The 23728-nt window shown below is 48.2% G+C and overlaps 1 protein-coding gene across 2 annotated transcripts in view; it reads right to left on the bottom strand.

The window, feature by feature from the left end:
• The window catches only part of FAM91A1 (family with sequence similarity 91 member A1), a 138285-nt gene that overhangs the window by 35702 nt on the left and 78855 nt on the right, over positions 1-23728 (bottom strand). Inside the window, exons 13-14 of one of the 2 annotated variants that reach the window (XM_030218861.1) lie at positions 21512-21624; positions 20613-20699 (exon numbers count right to left, since the gene is read on the bottom strand). In XM_030218861.1, coding sequence (XP_030074721.1) covers positions 20613-20699; positions 21512-21624 — 200 coding nt within the window. The remainder of the gene's footprint in view (positions 1-20612; positions 20700-21511; positions 21625-23728) is intronic. The other variant, XM_030218872.1, reaches the window with a different exon arrangement.

The following is a 23728-nucleotide window of genomic DNA, read 5'->3' as shown; positions in this document are numbered from 1 at the left end:
AGAAGCAGTTATTAGCTTATATGCAAAACCAAACATTTATTTACCATCCAAACAAAGAAAAGCAAAGATTACCTGTAACAGGGGTTCGTTAGACATCAGAATGAATAGCGTTCTTATAGCTCAGAAAGCACTAAGGATGAGCCTGCATGGATATTCCTGTACAGCCTCTTCCTTGTGCCCTGCTCTCAAGTCTATTTCATAGCTTTATGACAGCAACTCCCAGAATACGTTAGATTTATCATGCTGTTTGTGGAGAAGTCCAGTTAAAGCTAAGCAACTTCACATTCTCCATTTACAAGCAGGATGAACTTTGTCACACTTGTGGGTAATTCCAGAGCTTAGGGTTACAACTGTCCTGTAGGAAAAGTCTTTGGAAGCAACACAACTATATACAATGCCTTCCTACCCTTGTTCTTTTTCAAATTCTGCAGTCTAAAAAAATGTGACCCGCTGAGCGAAAAGGCACCAAAATAGAGTTACAAAAATAGAGCAAATACTACTACTACTACTACTTATCATTTCTATAGCGCTACTAGACGTAGTTACAAAATAGAGCAGAGACTGTCTTTTCATGTATGGTGTACAGCGCTGCGTATGCCTTGTAGCGTGCTATAGAAGTGATAAGTAGTAGTAGTAGTAGGTACCTAAAGTGGAGTATATGATTTCTGGAGTTAATTACTTTTTATATTGATAAACATTTCTCATTTTTTAAAGACATAATTAGTCCATACTGGAGGCCGACATTTTGAAGGATTATGCAGTTGATATCCTTCTACTTTGTGATATAAATAAGTCACATACCTCACCTTTAGTACCTTTTCGCTCATCGGGTCACAAATATAAAGCGAATGCTACATACCTGTAGAAGGTATTCTCCGAGGACAGCAGGCTGATTGTTCTCACTGATGGGTGACGTCCACGGCAGCCCCTCCAATCGGAATCTTCACTAGCAAAAGCCTTTGCTAGCCCTCGCTCGCCGATGCTCACCGCGCATGCGCGGCCGTCTTCCCGCCCGAAACCGGCTTGTGCCGGCCAGTCTCATATGTAGCAAGACAAAGACAAGGGAAGACACAACTCCAAAGGGGAGGCGGGCGGGTTTATGAGAACAATCAGCCTGCTGTCCTCGGAGAATACCTTCCACAGGTATGTAGCATTCGCTTTCTCCGAGGACAAGCAGGCTGCTTGTTCTCACTGATGGGGTATCCCTAGCCCCCAGGCTCACTCAAAACAACAACCATGGTCAATTGGGCCTCACAACGGCGAGGACATAACTGAGATTGACCTAAAAAATTACCAACTAACTGAGAGTGCAGCCTGGAACAGAACAAACAGGGCCCTCGGGGGGTGGAGTTGGATCCTAAAGCCCAAACAGGTTCTGAAGAACTGACTGCCCGAACCGACTGTCGCGTCGGGTATCCTGCTGCAGGCAGTAATGAGATGTGAATGTGTGGACAGATGACCACGTCGCAGCTTTGCAAATCTCTTCAATAGTGGCTGACTTCAAGTGGGCTACCGACGCTGCCATGGCTCTAACATTATGAGCCGTGACATGACCCTCGAGAGCCAGCCCCGCCTGGGCGTAAGTGAAGGAAATGCAATCTGCTAGCCAATTGGAAATGGTGCGTTTCCCCACAGCCACTCCCCTCCTATTGGGATCAAAAGAAACAAACAATTGGGCGGACTGTCTGTTGGGCTGTGTCCGCTCCAAGTAGAAGGCCAATGCTCTCTTGCAGTCCAATGTGTGCAGCTGACGTTCAGCAGGGCAGGAATGAGGACGGGGAAAGAATGTTGGCAAGACAATTGACTGGTTCAGATGGAACTCCGACACAACCTTCGGCAAGAACTTAGGGTGAGTGCGGAGGACTGTTATGATGAAATTTGGTGTAAGGGGCCTGGGCTACCAGGGCCTGAAGCTCACTGACTCTACGAGCTGAAGTAACTGCCACCAAGAAAATGACCTTCCAGGTCAAGTACTTCAGATGGCAGGAATTCAGTGGCTCAAAAGGAGGTTTCATCAGCTGGGTGAGAACGACATTGAGATCCCATGACACTGTAGGAGGCTTGACAGGGGGCTTTGACAAAAGCAAACCTCTCATGAAGCGAACAACTAAAGGCTGTCCTGAGATCGGCTTACCTTCCACACGGTAATGGTATGCACTGATTGCACTAAGGTGAACCCTTACAGAGTTGGTCTTGAGACCAGACTCAGACAAGTGCAGAAGGTAGTCAAGCAGGGTCTGTGTAGGACAAGAGTGAGGATCTAGGGCCTTGCTGTCACACCAGACGGCAAACCTCCTCCACAGAAAGAAGTAACTCCTCTTAGTGGAATCTTTCCTGGAAGCAAGCAAGATACGGGAGACACCCTCTGACAGACCCAAAGAGGCAAAGTCTACGCTCTCAACATCCAGGCCGTGAGAGCCAGGGACCGGAGGTTGGGATGCAGAAGCGCCCCTTCGTCCTGCGTGATGAGGGTCGGAAAACACTCCAATCTCCACGGTTCTTCGGAGGACAACTCCAGAAGAAGAGGGAACCAGATCTGACGCGGCCAAAAAGGAGCAATCAGAATCATGGTGCCTCGGTCTTGCTTGAGTTTCAACAAAGTCTTCCCCACCAGAGGTATGGGAGGATAAGCATACAGCAGACCCTCCCCCCAGTCCAGGAGGAAGGCATCCGATGCCAGTCTGCCGTGGGCCTGAAGCCTGGAACAGAACTGAGGGACTTTGTGGTTGGCTCGAGATGCGAAGAGATCTACCAAGGGGGTGCCCCACGCTTGGAATATCTGGCGCACCACTCGGGAATTGAGCGACCACTCGTGAGGTTGCATAATCCTGCTCAATCTGTCGGCCAGACTGTTGTTTACGCCTGCCAGATATGTGGCTTGGAGCACCATGCCGTGACGGCGAGCCCAGAGCCACATGCTGACGGCTTCCTGACACAGGGGGCGAGATCCGGTGCCCCCCTGCTTGTTGACGTAGTACATGGCAACCTGGTTGTCTGTCTGAATTTGGATAATTTGATGGGACAGCCGATCTCTGAAAGCCTTCAGAGCGTTCCAGATCGCTCACAACTCCAGAAGATTGATCTGCAGATCGCGTTCCTGGAGGAACCAGCTTCCTTGGGTGTGAAGCCCATCGACATGAGCTCCCCACCCCAGGAGAGACGCATCCGTGGTCAGCACTTTTTGTGGCTGAGGAATTTGGAAAGGACGCCCCAGAGTCAAATTGGACCAAATCGTCCACCAATACAGGGATTTGAGAAAACTCGTGGACAGGTGGATCACGTCTTCTAGATCCCCAGCAGCCTGAAACCACTGGGAAGCTAGGGTCCATTGAGCAGATCTCATGTGAAGGCGGGCCATGGGAGTCACATGGACTGTGGAGGCCATGTGGCCCAGCAATCTCAACATCTGCCGAGCTGTGATCTGCTGGGACGCTCGCACCCGCGAGACGAGGGACAAAAAGTTGCTGGCTCTCGTCTCTGGGAGGTAGGCGCGAGCCGTCCGAGAATCCAGCAGAGCTCCTATAAATTCGAGTTTCTGCACTGGGAGAAGATGGGACTTTGGATAATTTATCACAAACCCCAGTAGCTCCAGGAGGCGAATAGTCATCTGCATGGACTGCAGGGCTCCTGCCTCGGATGTGTTCTTCACCAGCCAATCGTCGAGATATGGGAACACGTGCACCCCCAGCCTGCGAAGTGCCGCTGCTACTACAGCCAAGCACTTTGTGAACACCCTGGGCGCAGAGGCGAGCCCAAAGGGTAGCACACAGTACTGGAAGTGACGTGTGCCCAGCTGAAATCGCAGATACTGCCTGTCAGCTGGCAGTATCGGGATGTGTGTGTAGGCATCCTTTAAGTCCAGAGAACATAGCCAATCGTTTTCCTGAATCATGGGAAGAAGGGTGCCCAGGGAAAGCATCCTGAACTTTTCTTTGACCAGATATTTGTTCAGGGCCCTTAGGTCTAGGATGGGACGCATCCCCCCTGTTTTCTTTTCCACAAGGAAGTACCTGGAATAGAATCCCAGCCCTTCTTGCCCGGATGGCACGGGCTCAACCGCATTGGCGCTGAGAAGGGCGGAGAGTTCCTCTGCAAGTACCTGCTTGTGCTGGAAGCTGTAAGACTGAGCTCCCAGTGGACAATTTGGAGGTTTTGAGGCCAAATTGAGGGTTTATCCTTGCCGGACTATTTGGAGAACCCACTGATCGGAGGTTATGAGAGGCCACCTTTGGTGAAAAGCTTTCAACCTCCTTCCGACTGGCAGGTCGCCCGGCACTGACACTTGGATGTCGGCTATGCTCTGCTGGAGCCAGTCAAAAGCTCGTCCCTTGCTTTTGCTGGGGAGCCGAGGGGCCTTGCTGAGGCGCACGCTGCTGACGAGAGCGAGAGCGCTGGGGCTTAGCCTGGGCCGCAGGCTGTCGAGAAGGAGGATTGTACCTACGCTTGCCAGAAGAGTAGGGAACAATCTTCCTTCCCCAAAAAAATCTTCTACCTGTAGAGGTAGATGCTGAAGGCTGCCGGCGGGAGAACTTGTCGAATGCGGTGTCCCGCTGGTGGAGCTGCTCTACCACCTGTTCGACTTTCTCTCCAAAAATATTATCCGCACGGCAAGGCGAGTCCGCAATCCGCTGCTGGATTCTATTCTCCAGGTCGGAGGCACGCAGCCATGAGAGCCTGCGCATCACCACACCTTGAGCAGCGGCCCTGGACGCAACATCAAAGGTGTCATACACCCCTCTGGCCAGGAATTTTCTGCACGCCTTCAGCTGCCTGACCACCTCCTGAAATGGCTTGGCTTGCTCAGGGGGGAGCGCATCCACCAAGCACGCCAACTGCCGCACATTGTTCCGCATGTGTATGCTCGTGTAGAGCTGGTAAGACTGAATTTTGGCCACGAGCATAGAAGAATGGTAGGCCTTCCTCCCAAAGGAGTCCAAGGTTCTAGAGTCCTTGCCCGGGGGTGCCGAAGCATGCTCCCTAAAACTCTTGGCCTTCTTTAGGGCCAAATCCACAACTCCAGAGTCGTGAGGCAACTGAGTGCGCATCAGCTCTGGGTCCCCATGGATCCGGTACTGGGACTCGATCTTCTTGGGAATGTGGGGGTTAGTTAAAGGCTTGGTCCAGTTCGCCAGCAATGTCTTTTTTAGGACATGGTGCATGGGTACAGTGGACGCTTCCTTAGGTGGAGAAGGATAGTCCAGGAGCTCAAACATTTCAGCCCTGGGCTCGTCCTCCACAACCACCGGGAAGGGGATGGCCGTAGACATCTCCCGGACAAAGGAAGCGAAAGACAGACTCTCGGGAGGAGAAAGCTGCCTTTCAGGAGAGGGAGTGGGATCAGAAGGAAGACCCTCAGACTCCTCGTCAGAGAAATATCTGATGTCTCCTTCGTCTTCCCACGAGGCCTCACCCTCGGTGTCAGACACAAGTTCACGGACCTGTGTCTGCAACCTCGCCCGACTCGATTCTGTGGAACCACGTCCACGATGGGGGCGTCGAGAGGTAGACTCCCTCGCCCGCATCGGCGAAGCTCCCTCCGCCGACGTAGACGGGGAGCCTTCCTGGGAGGCGGCGGCACCGATGCCGGAGACCTCACCTCGGGTGATGGGCCAGCCGGCGCCACGCTCGACGGTACCGGTGGCGCAAGCACCGCCAGTACCGGAGGGTTAGGGCGCAACAGCTCTCCCAGAATCTCTGGGAGAACGGCCCGGAGGCTCTCGTTCAGAGCAGCTGCAGAGAAAGGCATGGAGGTCGATGCAGGCGTCGACGTCAGAACCTGTTCCGGGCTGTCCAGAGTGGAGCGCATCAACACCTCCTGAACAGAGGGTGAGCGGTCCTCTCGGTGCCGATGCCTGCTGGGTGCCGACTCCCTCGGCAACCCAGAGCTCTCGGTGCCGACCCGGGAAGGAGACCGATGACGATGCTTCTTCGATTTCTTGGAACGAAGCATGTCACCGGAGCTTCCCTGCACCGACGAGGAGGACGTAGAATCCAGCCGTCGCTTCCTCGGGGCCGAGACCGAAGGAGGTTGGTCTCGGGGGGGCTGTACCGCAGGAGCCCTCAGGGTAGGGGGAGACCCACCCGCAGGCTCACCGCCACCAGCAGGGGAATGGACAGCCCTCACCTGCACTCCAGACGAAGCACCACCGTCCGACGACATCAGCAGATGAGGTCCCGGTACCACCGACGTCGATACAGTCGTCCGATGTCTCAGCGCCGATGCAGAGGGCCGATGCCTCGATGCACTCGATGCACTGGCAGCCGAGGATGAAGGTCTGGATGCTGAAGACGTCGATGCACTCGATACCCCCGGTGCCGATGCCGACGAAGAGCCCGAGAACAAAATGTTCCACTGGGCTAACCTCGCTACCTGAGTCCGCTTTTGTAAAAGGCCTGAGGGCGGTGCCCAGCCCCCAGACACTGAAGACACGACGCGTGCCTGTCAGTGAGCGAGATTACCCGGGCGCACTGGGTGCACTTCTTGAAGCCGCTGGAAGGCTTCGATGTCATGGGCGGAAAAATCACGCCGGCGAGATCAAAAGTCGAAATGGCGAAAATTGGCACCAGAAAAATAGCGAGAAGGAAATTTCGACCGGGGCCTAAATAAGGCCTACCCCGACAACGAAAGAAAACTTACCGGGGTGGAAAAAAAACTCTAAGTACAGGAAGGGAAAAACCAAAAGAGGTCTTTCCGAAACAATATGGACAGTTTCTGACAGAAACGAGTCGAAAACGACGCGCGAGGTCGACTTTTTGGGGCACGAACGGTAAAATACAACCGTACCGAGCGCGGAAAAAAGAAGACTGGCCGGCACAAGCCGGTTTCGGGCGGGAAGACGGCCGCGCATGCGCGGTGCGCATCGGCGCGCGAGGGCTAGCAAAGGCTTTTGCTAGTGAAGATTCCGATTGGAGGGGCTGCCGTGGACGTCACCCATCAGTGAGAACAAGCAGCCTGCTTGTCCTCGGAGAATTCAAAATACATTAAACTATGAATTTCAATGATCAACACAATTCAAAATCTTCACCTTCAATGTGAAAGAACAATTACAGAAATATTCAAAAAATGATTAAAAATAAGAAACTAAATGTTTTGATAGCGTAAAAGTCTTCATACCCTGTGTCAAATCAAAACGAAATTAGCTCTGGTTCCAAAAGTTGCCTTAACAAGTCCCATTAGTTAAATAAAAACCACTTGTGTTCAATCATAGTAAATGAGCTGAAGTAAGTGGAGGAACTGAGAGGAGGCGGCAAGGCTGAGAAACACCCATGACAATGAAAAATACATTGATGAAATGCTTCTTGAGACATCCAGGATGTCCAGCAGAGGGGAAAAAAAGCAGCTGTGCTGAAAGTGGACAACTGGACACAGATCAACAGAGCCTGCAGAACTGACACCCCAGTTCTACTTTCCTTCAAACTGAAGAACTGAAAATCCCAGGAACAGAACAAATTGAAGCTCAAAAACCTAAAATTCCCAGATCAGTGAGCACTTGGAAGCAAAGAGTAGTGGTGGTTCATGATTCCCTTCTGACAATTCAGAGGTGTCCATCTGAAAACAAGACATGATGTCCTGGGAGGTGTGCTATCTGCCTGGTGCCAAGATCTGTGACATTGCAGACAGTTTGAGGGACTCATCAAGCCTACTATTATCCAATGCTGCTCATCCATGTTGGCATGAATACTACTATTAGATATCCATCCAAATGTGTAAAAAATGACTTCATAGCTCTGGAAAATAGGGCAAATAATAATAATAAAATTTATTTGTAGACTGTATTATCGTAATATTCTAAGCAGAGGACAAATTTGTATACATAATAAAATACCAGATAGATGCATGGGTGGTGTTCTTGTCAATACTCCTTGCTGAATGTAAAGGCCATAGTAAAGAAGTGTGCACCCTGGAGATGAATGCATGGCTGCACATGATGCCAGAGAATGTTTTGGCTTCCTAGATCATAGAATGATTTTCCAAGGGCTGCTGAGCATAAATGACTATCACCTACTGAAGAAAGGATGATGTGTGTTTTGCAGCAGACTGGCTAACTTGCGGGATTTTAACTAGGACTGTGGGGGGGGGGGGGGGGGGGCAGTGAATGAACAAAGCCCCCAGGTAAGTAAAACATTAAGGGGTCAATATTCAGCCATCAGCGGTGAGCATTTTGCTCACCACTGATGGCATTATTCCTGGATATTCAAAGCCGGGGCCTGTGCGAGCGTCGGCTTTGAATATCCGGTTATTTTTAAGCCAGCTAACACATAGCCACTTAAATAGATATTAAGCCCTTGTCCATGGGTTACTGCATAAAAATAGGACAGACTTATTCAGTAAAGGCTGAATATCAGCAATTAAGCAGCCAAATGCTAACCCCGGAACACCCCCAATATTTTCGGCTTTGAATTTGGTGCTAACCGCAATATTGAGTGCCACTGAACATTAGTGGCTAGCCCTGACCAAGCAATTTAATCAGTCAGCAGCCGGCTAAATCACTTTGACTATCGGGCCCTAAATGTCTCTTTAAAAATGGGGAAAAGGCCAACATCTGGAAAGCTGTGCATACTAATGCCCAGTAAGATTCGAGATCTAACGGCTGCAATGGAAGAGGCTGATTTGGATTCCATGGCAGTCGTCACGGAGACAAGTTTCATAAAGAACCATGACTAGGATATATCTATACCAGGCTATAATCTATTCAGGAAGGACAGGGTAAGAAAAAAAAAAGGGATGAGGAGTGGCATATGTTAAAGACAAAATTAAAGCGACAGTTTGCAGTACTAACAGGGTAAGGAGGAGACACGATGGGTTAATCTGGAAAAGGGAATGGAACATCTATTTACACTGGTATGATATAGAGGGCTCCTTCACAGACAGGCTGCCAGAAATTTAATTGAAGACATTCACAATATAGCTATGAAAGGGAACATACTACTAGTAGATGATTTCAATATGCCAGATGTAGATTGCAGCATTCCAATTGTGGTGTCATCTAGATGTAGTGAGTTTCTGGACTCTCAAGAAGGTTTCAAGCAGTTGGTTAATAGAACCCACAAGGGATGAGATCATCACGGACCTACTGCTTATAAATAGAGTGTTTCTGATTTTATATCATGTGACCATGGATGTCGGCGCTCAAAATTAAGAAACGTTTGGAAAGGGTTCATTCAAAGTGAAGTTCTACACTTAAAAAAAAAAAAAACACCCTAACTTTGAAAAGAAGTAGGAATACCTCAAGGAATTGTCATCTGGATGGGAAAATCGGGGGGGGGGGGGGGGGGGGGGTAGGGTGTAGAAAAGCAGTGCGCAAAATTGAAAGGTAAAATTATGTATAATCATACCTGATAATTTTCTTTCCATTAATCATAGCTGATCAATCCATAGACTGGTGGGTTGTGTCCATCTACCAGCAGGTGGAGATAGAGAGCAAACTTTTGCCTCCCTATATGTGGTCATGTGCTGCCGGAAACTCCTCAGTATGTCGATATCAAAGCTCCATCCGCAGGACTCAGCACTTAGAGAATTACACCCACGAAGGGACACTCTGCCCAGCTCACCACCGCCGAAACGGGGGAGGGGAATTAACCCAGCTCATCCCCACACAAGTGGGGGAGGGGAATCCGTCCAGCTCATCCCCGCGGAGCGGGGGAGGGACACCACACCCGCGATGCGGGGGATCTGGCTTATCCTGCAACCGCAACCGCTGGGAGGAGCTGACTGACCCTAACACCGCCGAAGCGGGAGGGGTACAAAACTGCCCTACAGCCGCACGAAGCGGGAGGGAGTGCCGGCAGAATTTAAGTCTCAATCCAGCCCCGTATAACGGAGGGGAGAGGAATGCAGCAGCTCACTGTAACACAAACTCGTCTTAACTCTTGAAGAATCCAAGTGAAAAAAACTTGAACACGAAGTCTTTCTGAAGTAACTGAAGACTAAACTTGAACCTGAAATGCAATCAGAATAAAAACAGTACAGATATCTGGGAGGGGCTATGGATTGATCAGCTATGATTAATGGAAAGAAAATTATCAGGTATGATTATACATAATTTACCTTCCATATCATCAAGCTGATCAATCCATAGACTGGTGGGATGTACCGAAGCAGTACTCACCCAGGGCGGGACATAGAAATCCCTGACCTCAACACTGAAGCTCCAAACCGGGCCTCCGCCCGTGCAGCCACAGTCAAACGGTAATGCTTGGAGAATGTATGAGCCGAAGCCCAAGTTGCCGCCTTGCATATCTCTTCCAAGGAGACGGATCCGGCCTCTGCCATCGAGGCCGCCTGAGCTCTCGTGGAGTGAGCCTTCAGCTGGATAGGCGGCACCTTCCCCGCGGCCACATAAGCCGCTGCAATGGCTTCCTTGACCCATCTTGCCACTGTAGGCTTAGCAGCCTGCAGACCCTTACGAGGACCTGCAAACAGGACAAACAGATGATCCGAATTCCGGAAATCATTGGTCACTTCCAAGTATCTGATGATGACTCGTCTCACATCCAGATATTTAAGAGCAGAGTACTCCTCTGGGTAGTCCTCCCTACGAAAGGAAGGGAGACAGAGCTGCTGATTCACATGGAAGCGAGAACCAATCTTGGGCAGGAAGGAAGGCACTGTGCGAATAGTCACTCCTGCCTCAGTGAACTGCAGAAAAGGCTCTCGACATGAGAGCGCCTGGAGCTCGGAAACTCTTCTGGCTGAAGTGATAGCCACCAAAAAGACTGCTTTCAACGTCAGGTCTTTCAGAGATGCCCTCGACAAGGGTTCCAAAGGCGGCTTCTGCAATGCTCTTAGCACCAGGTTGAGATTCCACGCAGGCACCACTGAGTGCAGAGGAGGGCGCAGGTGATTAACTCCCTTGAGAAAGCGCACCACATCTGGCTGCGAAGCCAGGGAAACACCCTTCAGGCGGCCCCTGAAGCAAGCCAGAGCCGCTACCTGGACTTTAAGGGAACTGAGCGACAGGCCTTTCTCCAGACCTTCTTGCAGGAACGCCAACACTGAAGAAATTGGAGCAGTGAAGGGAGAAAGTGAGCCTGCTTCACACCATGCTGCAAAGATACGCCAAACCCTGGCGTAAGCAGTAGAAGTAGAGCGCTTCCTCGCTCTCAGCATAGTGGCGATGACCTTGTCTGAGAAGCCCTTCTTCCTCAGACGCTGCCGCTCAATAGCCAGGCCGTAAGACCAAAGGGAGAGGGATCCTCCATCACCACGGGACCCTGATGTAACAGGCCCTGCTCCACTGACAGCCGCAGAGGATCGTCGACTGAGAGCCTGAACAAGTCCGCATACCAGGGACGTCTGGGCCAATCCGGACCCACCAGGATTACCCTGCCGGGATGCTTTGCCACCCGGTCTAGCACCCTGCCCAACATGGGCCAGGGCGGGAACACATAGAGGAGCTCTTGTGTCGGCCACTGTTGGAGAAGAGCATCTACTCCCAGGGATCGAGGGTCCCGTCCTCTGCTGAAAAAGCGCGGCACTTGGCCATTGGCCGATGACGCCATCAGATCTAGGCTCGGCTGGCCCCAGCGCTTCGTGATGTCCAAGAACGCCTGAGCAGATAGTTGCCACTCTCCGGGCTCCAAGGTATGGCGACTGAGAAAGTCCGCCTTGACATTCATGACTCCGGCAATGTGGGCCGCTGAAAGCTGCTCCAGGTTCGCTTCCGCCCACTGGCAAAGACTCATAGCCTCCTTGGCTAGAGGGGCGCTCTTGGTACCTCCCTGGCGGTTGAAATAGGCCACAGCCGTGGCATTGTCCGACAGGACCCATACAGGCTTCAACACCAGTACCGGGATGAACTCCAATAACACCAACCGAATGGCTCTGAGTTCCAGGAGGTTGATAGACCACTTGCCTCTGCAGGAGACTAGAGCCCCTGCGCTGTCCTTCCCAAGCAGTGGGCTCCCCAGCCCATCAAAGAGGCGTCTGTCGTGACGACAATCCACTCCGGGGTCACCAGAGGCAATCCTGCAGACAACTTGTCTGTCTGCGTCCACCAGCTCAGCGCCTTGCGCACTGCTGGGTCCACGGGAAGGCGCACAGCATAATCCTCCGACATCGGAGTCCAGCGCAGCAGCAGAGATAGCTGAAGTGGTCTCATATGAGCCCTGGCCCAGGGCACTACTTCCATCGTGGCCGTCATAGAGCCCAACAGCTGCACGTAGTCCCAAGCCCGAATAGGAGAGGCTACTAGGAACTAGTCCACCTGAGCCTGAAGCTTGACAATCCGATTGTCTGGCAGGAACACTCTGCCCACTTGGGTGTCGAATCGAACTTCCAGATACACCAGGGACTGAGTCGGGCGCAGCTGGCTCTTCTTCTTCCAGTTGATGATCCATCCCAGGGAGCTCAAAAGAGCAATTACCCGGTCCATAGCTTTGCCGCACTCTGCATAAGAGGGGGCTCGGATCAACCAGTCGTCCAGATAAGGATGGACTTGTACTCTTTCCTTTAGCAGGAAGGCCGCTATGACCCCCATTACCTTGGAAAAGGTCCGCGGAGCAGTAGCCAACCCGAAAGGGAGTGCTCTGAACTGGAAGTGTCGTCTCAGGACTGTAAAACGCAGAAAGCGTTGGAGAGGAGGCCAGATGGGAATATGCAGGTACGCTTCCTTGATGTCCAAGGAAGCCAAGAACTCTCCTGCCTTCACTGCCGCTATAACAGAGCGGAGAGTCTCCATGCGAAAGTGCCTCACTTTCCAGGCCCGATTGACCCCTTTGAGGTCGAGAATAGGCCGGACAGAACCTCCTTTCTTTGGAACCACAAAGTAAATGGAGTAACGTCCCTTACCAATCTGATTTTTTTGGCACCGGAACGACCGCACCCCGGCGGATCAGGTTGTCCAAGGTCTGCTGCACTACCACAGCTTGACCGGAGACTTGCAGGGAGAGAGTACAAACCCGTCTCTTAAGGGTTGGCAGAACTCTAGCTTGTAGCCGTCTCTGATGACTTCCAGCACCCACGCGTCTGAAGTTATAGTGGTCCACTCGCCCAGAAACGAGGACAGCCGTCCTCCAATCTGCACTGGGGCGTGGACCAAGGCCCCGTCATTGGGTACGAGACCCTGGGGGAGGACCGGAGGGAGCACCTCCGGGACGGCGGTCTCTGCGAAAGGAATGCTGCTTGGGGGAGAAATTCCTCTTGAAGGAAGAGGGGGCAGAGGAACCCGACTTGCCCGGGCGGTACCGATGGGCTTCCTGCAACCGTCCTCTGGAGGTATCGGGACGAGTACTAACCCGAGCCCTGACCTCTGGTAATTTCTTGCCCTTAGACGTGCCGAGATCGGTCACGATTTTGTCCAGCTCGACCCCAAAGAGCAGCTTGCCTTTAAAAGGCAATCTAGCCAGGCGGGATTTAGAGGCGTGGTCAGCAGACCAATGTTTCAGCCAAAGCCACCGCCGCGCAGAGACTGTCTGAGCCATGCCTTTAGCTGAGGCTCTCCAGACATCATACAGCAAGTCTGCCAAATAGGCTAAGCCCGATTCCAGGGCCGGCCAATCAGCCCTCAAGGAATGATCCGAGGGGGAAGCCCGCTGCACCATAGTCCGGCACGCCCTGGCCACATAGGAGCCGCAAACTGAGGCCTGCAAACTTAAAGCAGCTGCCTCCAATCTTCTGTCTTGGGCGTCCTTTAGGGCCGTGCCACCTTCCACCGGCAACGCCGTTTTCTTAGTCACCGCAGTGATTAAAGAATCCACGGTAGGCCACAGAAAGGCCTCACGTTCACTCACAGCCAAAGGATAGAGGCGGGACATAGCCCTAGCCACTTTAAGGCTCGTTTCCGGGACATCCCATTGAGCCGCAACATCATGCACGTGGAAGGTTCTAGGCGGGCGCTTCGTCCCCAGCATAATGGCAGAGCCAACAGGGGCTGAGGGAGAGACGTCCTCCGGAGAGGAAATCTTCAAAGTGTCCATGGCCTGTAACAACAGGTTGGGCAAATCCTCTGGGCTAAAAAGCCGCGCTGCAGAGGGGTCATCCGCTCCAGCCGAGCGGGGATCTATCTCCTCCAAGGAATCCGCAAAGGATCGTTGGGAGACCTCAGACACGCTGCCCTCATCTACATCGGAGGAGACAAAAGTCCTCCAAGGCCTGGAAATCAACCCGAGGGCGTTTACCTCTGGGAACCTCAACCTCTTTATCAGAAGAGGGAGCAGGGGCAGCGTTTTGCATGAGGAAAGCCTGATGCAGCAGCAAAACAAACTCGGGGGAGAAACCCCCCAGACTGTGCACTTCCGCAGCCTGGGCAACAGCCCTAGACGCACTCTCAACCGGCGCTCGCAATAGCGGGGGAGAGACATGCTGCGCATCCAAAATGGCGTCCGGCGCGAAACTCCGAGAAGGAGCCGCGCGGGAAGAACGGCGCTTAACTTTAGCCGCTTTTGTGCCGTCGCCCAAATTAAGGGCGTTCATGGCATTAATGTCTCCAACCTCAAGGGCGGCCCCGAAGAAGCCGTCCGAGCCGCGTGGCCGGCCAAGATGGCGGAGGCGAGGAGCGGGGGATGGGCGTTTATGGCGGGAAAAAACCGCCACGCCGGAGGAATGACCGGGACATTCATCGGTCACTAAACTATCACCCATCAAGGGCGAGTCAGGTTGTAAAACCCCCGCATCCCCTCTAGAAGCGCTCCAGCGATCCGGGGAGCGACCCTTTGCGCCCTCGTCCTCCGACGCCATTGCCACGAGGAGAAGAATCGGGGAACCCCCTGCCCGCTATAAAAAAGGTAAAATTACCTGCTTGCCGCTCCGAGCTGTAACGAACTGGTGTCCCAGTGAGTAGCTGCAATGAACGTTTAAAGAAACGTCGAATTAAACGCCTTTAAAGACGTTTAAAAATATTTTTTTTTTTTTTTTTTTTTTTTTTTTTTTTTTAAACGGAGCCAGCGGGAGGGGGGAGAAAAGGAGGGACCTGGCACCACCAGGTTTGCACTTGCTCAAAAGAGCCCTCAACCCCAGGCCTCAACAAAACCTAAGGATTAGGCTTGGAGGCCTAGCCAGAGCTGCTGCTGTGTGTGACCACCACCTGCTGAGATAGAGAACATACTGAGGAGTTTCCGGCAGCACATGACCACATATAGGGAGGCAAAAGTTTGCTCTCTATCTCCACCTGCTGGTAGATGGACACAACCCACCAGTCTATGGATTGATCAGCTTGATGATATGGAAGTACCTATTTTAAGGGCAAGGAACCCTTTTGTGAGGAAAGTAAATGACAGCATTGCACCCAATCACTATTCTGTAATTGGATGCTCAAATGGGAATGGGAATTATATACCACCTTTCTGTGGTTTTTCCAACTACATTCAAAGCTGTTTACATATTATATACAGGTACTTATTTGTACCTGGGACAATGGAGGGTTAAGTGACTTGCCCAGAGTCACAAGGAGCTGCAGTGGGAATCGAACCCAGTTCTCCAGGATCAGAGTCCGCTGCACTAACCACTAGGCTACTCCTCCACTCAAATGGCATAGAGAATCACTGTTAGAAGGGTGCTCACAAGGGAAGAGCACGGGTGGTGCTGACATTTACGCTGGCAACTTACAGATTATTTAAACACGTAAATGTTGCTTTTAGGCGCGAGCCATAGACCTGTTGCAAATGTTTGTGCCTATGTTTCAGCACATTGAAGTGGGTTTAAATTAGTATTCTATAAGAAAACTTGCACATGCACGTGTCCTTATAGAATAGGCTCACTACCCGCATTACTCAGCCACCAAAATGGAAGCGTCCCACTATAGAATTGCCCCCAATGTCTTTATTCAGCATCAAACAGTCTTTGATTCCATATGCTCTTCCTCTATTGCCCTTCTGTTCTACATTTCACTCCTGCCAGAATAGTGCGTGACTGCAGAGCGCACAATTTGCACAGAATTCCCCAGTCATGCAGAATTTAACATTTCCCTGCAGAATCTGTGGAGCCATGGTAAAGGATAGACCCCCCCCCCCCCCCCCCCCACTGCTCAGCTGACCCCTTGCCCGTTTGTTCGATTCTCTGCCCATTGCCGCCCAGCCTACCTGTACATTTTCTGGTGGTCTAGTGACCTGTTTGGGGGCAAGAAAGAACCCCACTCTTTCCTGCCCCACTGCCGCTGCTCTCTTGCCGGTGCTGTGCTTTTTCAAAATGGCCACCAAGACTTCAAGCGGTAATCTCGTGAAACTACTACTTGAAGTCTCAGTGGCCATTTTGAAAAAGCACGGCACCAGCAAAAGAGTGGCAGCAGCGGGGCAGGAAAGAATAGGGTACTTTCCTTCCCCCAAAGAGGTACTTCCGCTGCAGCTCCTACTCATAAGTATTGCCATACTGGGACAGACCAAAGGTCCATCAAGCCCAGTATCCTGTTTCCTACAGTGGCCAATCCAAGTCACAAATACCTGGCAAGAACCCAAAAAAGCTCAGAAATAAGCAGTGGATTACTCCTCCTACCTCAGGTGAGTGCAGGTGTCTGGAGGGAGGGAGAAGCTGTAAAAAAAAAATAAAAAAAAGTGGATGGAGGGCGTGGCAGTGGAAGAAAAAAATGGGGGTATACTGTGAGGGGCTGCAAAAAAAAGGGGGATGCTGTGGGTGGGAGGAAGGGGGCTACAAAAAAATGTGAAACTTTTGTACATAAAATTTTGCAGAATTTGCAAACTTTGTACGCAGAATTTTGAAATTTGTTTGTGCAGAATTTCAGCAGGAGTAATTCATATTATGGGGAGTAGCCTAATGGTTAGTGCAGTGGCCTGAGAACCAGGCTCCATTCCCACTGGAGCTCCTTGTGACACTGGGCAAGTCACTTAACCCTCCATTGCCCCAGGTACAAAATAAGTACCTGTATGCTCTAATTGTAAACACAGAAAGGCGGTATACCAAATCCCATCCCCCTTATTAATAGAATCTGTGTACATCTATAGTGAGTATTATCTGGAGTTGTAACATCTGGAAGGGCAGATCTCACAGTACATGTTACTAAATGACCTGTAAGCCAGGACCTGAAAGTTGATTCTGTTGAATAAAGACTAACTGCACTGGCCACACACACACATAGCATCATGCATGTGGGGTGGACTCAGATGGCTGTCACCATGTGCAGCAGCACCACTACCTACCACACTCTTGGCATACTAGTCCTGCCCACCAGCTCCCTAGTGAGTTTCCCCCACGGTCTCTGCCCTTGAATTCGATAGGAGTGCTTTCTCTACCCATGGATCTGTCTGGGTTCCATTGCATTGGATGCGATGCACTGTTTTAATGTTTGACTTTGGGCAATTCATCAAAAACCACCCAAGCATTTACCCTCAAATTCTATATAATGTGCCTAGAGATCTGCGCTAAAATCCAAGCGGATTCTATAACAATGCGCATAACTTAACAAGCTAATGAGTGCTGATAACAGCACCTAGCAATGAGCACTAATTGACACTGATTAGAATTTAGGCACAACTTGCTAAGCATTCTCTATAATGAAGTGCGCCTTCTAACGCATACAGTCAAAAAGGGGCGTGGTTATGGGCAGGGAAATGGGCATTTCGTGGGCGTTCCAAAATTTACGAGCGTAGTTATAGAATATGGCCAGTGCACATAAAACTATGTGCTGCGATTTACACCATGTTTTCGTTGGTGTAAATACATAGTAACATAGTAGATGGCAGAAAAAGACCTGCACGGTCCATCCAGTCTGCCCAACAAGATAAACTCACATTTGCCATTTTTTGTGTATACCTTACCTTGATTTGTACCTGTCTTTTTCAGGGCACAGACCGTATAAGTCTGCCCAGCACTATCCCCGCCCCCCAACCACCTGCCCCGCCTCCCACCACCGGCTCTGGCACAGACCGTATAAGTCTGCCCAGCACTATCCCCGCCTCCCAACCTCCAGCCCCGCCTCCCACCACCGGCTCTGGCACAGACCGACCGTATAAGTCTGCCCAGCACTATCCCCACCTCCCAACCACCAGCTCTGCCTCCCACCACCGGCTAAGCTTCTGGGGATCCCTTACTTCTGAGCAGGATTCCTTTATGTTTATCCCACGCATGTTTGAATTCCGTTACTGTTTTCCTCTCCACCACCTCCCGCGGGAGGGCATTCCAAGCATCCACCACTCTCTCCGTGAAAAAATACTTCCTGACATTTTTCTTGAGTCTGCCCCCCTTCAATCTCATTTCATGTCCTCTAGTTCTACCGCCTTCCCATCTCCGGAAAAGGTTCGTTTGCGGATTAATACCTTTCAAATATTTGAACGTCTGCATCATATCACCCCTGTTTCTCCTTTCCTTCAGGGTATATATGTTCAGGTCAACAAGTCTCTCCTCAAACGTCTTGCAACGCAAATCCCATACCATTCTCGTAGCTTTTCTTTGCACCGCTTCCATTTTTTTTAACATCCTTCGCAAGATACGGCCTCCAAAACTGAACACAATACTCCAGGTGGATGCACATAGTTTTAGGCATTGAGATAACTAAGCTTATTCTATAATCCAATATAGCATCCTTTGTTACATTTTTTACACTGAACGATATATATGTAAAAAATGTAACGAAGGATGCTATATTGGAGAAACAGGCCAGATGCTTAAGACAAGATTTAATTTACATAGACATAATATGAAGAATGCTGGTGCCAGCCGGGTTCCTACCCCTGTGGGGCAGCACTTTACCAGACCAGAACACTGTACCAGTGATTTCATAGTAAGAATCCTGAAAGGTAACTTTAAAACAATACAGGAACGTAAGACCTTTGAGGTCAGATTGATTAAATATTTTGACACCCAACAGACAAGGCTTAACAAAGATCTGGGTTTTCTAGCCCATTATAAACCATAAAGTTGTATTTCTCTGTTTATCTCCCTCTTCCCTCACCTACCCACACCCATCCTGTTAGACTATCAATGAAATGCTTTGATGTTTCACTTATATATTCTGTCATCTTCCACATTTGCTTATTTCCGATCTGACGAAGAAGGGCAACCTTCGAAAGCTAATCAAGAAATGTATTAAGTTATGTCCAATTAAAAAAGGTATCATCTTATTTTCTTTTCCATGTTTTATTTTGTTTGATTTCTATTGATTATCTCTAAAAGTAGACTAACACGGCTACCACACCTCTGTAGTATATTGTAGTAAATATAGTAGTTTTAAGAGCTGTACTTTATTACTTTACTTGAGTATTTTTTTAAGACTTTCTACTTTTACTTCACTAAAGTCAGTACTTTTACTTTTTACTTAAGTACTTTTAAAAAGTAATGACCCCAATCTGTGCAGATAACACATGGGGTATGGCCACTGCTTCATTAGGGTAGGGGCATCAATATAGTACACAAGTCCAAATGGGTCTGCCCTTGGCTGTTGTTTTTTCACTGGGAAAGGAATTGGTGCTTTTATCCTACCAATAAGTTTCAGATAAATGAGGTCCTTGGGTGAGTAGTATAATACAGCAAATCACACACACATTAAAAGTTAACACAGTGCTGTACTGTTAGTACATGTTAAACTTAAATACCTAACACAGCTTAAAAATATGGTCCCTCAGTGAACTCAGACACACAAAACCAGCACTTAGACAGCTGATTCATGAATACAGTCAGACAATGCTGCCCTCATTCTTTCAAAGCAAAATAGATTTGAATGATAGTTGAACCACTATCAAAACCAGTATTACTATTTCAATTCTCTATAGTCAATTATGGATTGTACATAAGTAAAACATAACATAAGCTATTCTTTAAGTTATATCTCTTCGTATTAGGTCTGTTCACTCACTGGATTATAAATGAACTGTTTATAAACAAGAGCTCCTGGCCCCTTAGGTTAATCTTTCTCCCCCACTACAGTAGGTCAAGTTGTTGGTGAGACCCCACTTGCAGTTCTGCGTTCAGTTTAGGGCATAAAAAGATGAAGCAATTCAGAGGAACTTGGCAAAAATGGTATGACGTCTGAATGATAAGAGACTTGAAGACCTGAATATGTATACCTTAAAGGACAAAAGAGGCATAAGAAATATGATACAAACGTTTAAATACTTGAAATGTATTAATAAACAAATCACTTCCTAAGATGGAAGCAGTACAACTAGAGAATATGAATTGAAGTTGCAGGGTGGTAGACTTAGGAACACCATCAGGAAATTCTGTGGAAAAAGTGAAGGTGGTGATGCCTGGAATGCCCTATTGGGGGAGTGGTAGGGACAAAAACAGTGACCGACTTCAAAAACACATGGGACAAACACAAAGGATCCCTATACAGAAAGAGCATGGAATCGAAGCAAAATTAAATGACCTTCCTACTTTAAAAGGGGATTAGAGGGGTGCAAGCTGCACAGTTCAGTACATACAACTCTGGCCACTTTGCTGGGCAGACTGGGTGGATATACAGGTTTTCATCTCCAGTCATTTACTATGTAACAATCATACAGCCATGCAAAAATTAACATATCTAGGGCATACATGCATTCTGCAAACTTATAAAAATTCACGTCGAAGCCGACTCTTATCCAAACAAACTTTATCCATTCTCAACTGTGACCATAGCTGGTCCATATCATTACTGTTTTTAGAATATGAATCTTGATTGACTGACATGTCCTTACCCTGCTGTAACTAGTACCAGAATTGCTACAGCGAGCTGGAATATTACCTTTTCAAGTTCCAAAAGAAAACTGTCCAGAGACTCATCTGACAATTTTCCAACTTCAAACATGGTGACGGCATGGCTTTTCAAGTTCTGCAACAACAGGATCCAAAGTCAGTCACAGGGTCCTTTTTATTGCACACTGTGACTTGAAGTAAGGAAGGTAGGGAAGAGGATGATAGAAAGACAAGTTTTCAGTTAAATATTAAAGAAACCCTTATTTCCACTAATTATTTTACAGCAAAATTCCTATATAACATTACTTTGTTAATCGATGAGCATTTACGCCCTAATTCTATATATGGCGCTCAAAATTGTGCAAGCAATTTAACTGATAAACGAGTCAATTAGTACTATTAGGCACTAATGATCAATTATCAGCACTAACTAGCATTAATTAAAATTTGCACGTATATCTTTAGGCGCCAGGAACAGCATGTAATGTTTGCACACAGATCAAAAAAAGGAGGCACAGCCATTGGGGTGGGGGAGGCATGAGCAGATCAAGGGCATTCTTGGAATTTGAGTGCAGTTTTAATAAATAAAGGAGAACCGCATCTAATTTAGGCGTGAGAATTTACGGCAAGTTTCAGTTGGTGTAAATCCTCACACCTAAAACTGTGTGCGGATCCTAGCACCAAACACTATTCTATAAACAGTACTCAACTCTAGCGCTTGGCACTAATTTTTATCAGCACCCAAATCTGGGCGTCATTTACAGAATTGAGTCCTAAATGCTTTAAGAGATTGTCTAAGTTGTACTGACTGTACACTGTTTTGAGCAGATTTTTAACAAGACAAGGCAATATATTAAATTATAAATTAAAATAATTGTAAAAGAATGCTCTCTACATTTTATTTTACGAAAATCCAGAGAGAGTAACAGGGAATAAATGGTGACATACTGGTGAGAGATTTCCCATCATCAGAAAGGCAGTGAGTGTTGAGTCGAAAAGAAAGGCAATCCGCTTTGTATGGCCAGTCGATAGATTCAAACTGCTCACACTGGCTGTGTCTGCTATTAAAACACAAAAGATCAGAACACACACCTAGTTTACAATCTACAGCACTAAAGAAACACAGCTACTAAATAGAAGCCAAATTTGAATGGCTCAATTGCAAGCACAACTAAACTCTGAAGGAGGTATGGATGGACAAGACAATGAGTACTACCAGAATGAGAACAGTCAGCCATAGCCACTGTAGCACGAGAGATGATTGAGCTGGGCCCCTTTCACATTGAAGAATAGCACCAAGGATGTGCACCTGGAGCTCTCAGATGCATTTTAGCATGGAAACAATCTAAAATAAATTTGGACAAGTAAAGCCAAATACAAATAGCATTTCATGAAATCTTTTACCCCTCTCTAAGCAATAGAGCAAAGATGAATACCTAAGAATGAAACTGCAGCATACAATGCAACCCCCAGTGTTCTTTGGCAGATTTTTCAAAATTGTGAGGCACAGGAAATACAAGGCATTTTCATAAATTTACATATATTTGAATAGTAAATTACATATTTACTCACATTATAAAAATAAAAAATTCTGGCATTGCATCTACGCCCTATTAAGAGATGACTAATTCAAGCTTGAAAGAGAGGAAGGGATTAGGGGACGGGCAGGGAGAGAGGATCTCAACGGAAGAAAATGGATCTCAGTCGGTGGGGGTGGGGGGGAGACAAGGACAAAGCAGGAACTAAAGGAAGGCAAGGGAAAGGGATTGAGGGGACAAAGAGGGACGGGAGGAGGAAAAAAAGGGGACCCTAGATTGGGAGGACAATCCACTCCCATCTCCCACAATTCTTTCTTTTCAAAATATTTTATTAGTTTTCCAAACATAATAATAACAAGAGACAGTAAAGGAGGGGAATGTGGAACTAAAAAGAAAAATATAGGGTATAAGTCTCTATCATTGGGCCAACATTATATCTGAATAGAGTGAAGATAGCTTTACTGTCTTTCGAAATTTCTCTGCCATTACAAACTCAAATTTCTGATGCTGTAGAACTGTACTCCACCAAAAGTGAACATTCAATAAGTGCGCAGACTTCCAGTTTTGTAGGATGTGTCGCTTGGCAGTGGTAAGCAGAATGTCCAGTAATTTTGCTTGTGACATTGACAGATCAAAGGGTTTAGAGACAGATTTAAACATTACAATGGAATATAACAGGTCATCTTCAATTAATAGCATCTTTTGTATAATGTTCCAGACTTCTTTCCAAAATTTAGAAACCGCTTGGCACTCATACATCATGTGGAGGAGAGTGCCAACTTGTTGAGAACATTGCCAAAATTTGTCTGACAAATTCAGGCCAGCAATAGCAAGTTTCCTAGGAGTCCAGCTTGTTTTATAATATAGAAAAAACATGAACTGCAAAACAGACGCAGAGGAAAGGGGTTTCATAACTTTTGACCAGAAATGGGACCACATTTTTTCATTTAGAACACAGCCAGTGTCTACTTGCCAATTATTTTGAAGAACGGTATTAAATTTATATGTTACATTAACAAAACGTTTGTAGATGGCAGAAGCTGTATGGCCCTTTAATACCAATGTTTGTGCATGAGAATACAGAGAAGGCAGTTGGGATGACAATGGTGTCGACTTCAGAAGTGCCTTGACACAGTGTGAGAGTTGTAACCATTGAAAGTATCGAGATTGTGACAGAGAGAATTTAGATATCAATTCTGAGAAAGACCACAGACTATTATCTGTGTTGACAATATCTGACAGGAGGAAAACTCCCTTATCTGTCCATTCTTTCCAGAAGAATGGAGCCTTATTAATTAAGATGTGTGGATTATACCAGAGTGACATACGGAGAGACATATTAAGAGGAGTAGTTTGAAGTTTATCTAGATCTAAAAGACACTTGATCATTGAGACTATAATTCGGTCCATTCTGTTGGATGGATACGAGGTGGAGGTGAGAAGAAGTGGTAAAGTGAAAGGAGCTATCATTGCCTCTTCTAATTGCAGCCACAGAGGCTTATAAATCCGTTTGTTGCAAGAACCATCTACAACCTTGTTGAGAGACAAAAGATTTGTGGTAAGTTAAAAAGTCAGGAAACAAAACCCCACCGGTCTCCCTTGTACCTTTAAGTTTTCTGAGAGCAAT

This window comes from Microcaecilia unicolor, chromosome 1 (genome assembly GCF_901765095.1).
Source record: "Microcaecilia unicolor chromosome 1, aMicUni1.1, whole genome shotgun sequence".
In the NCBI taxonomy this organism is placed as follows: domain Eukaryota; kingdom Metazoa; phylum Chordata; class Amphibia; order Gymnophiona; family Siphonopidae; genus Microcaecilia; species Microcaecilia unicolor.
The sequence above is the reverse complement of the archived record's forward strand: the minus strand, read 5'-3'. Positions and strand labels throughout refer to the sequence as shown.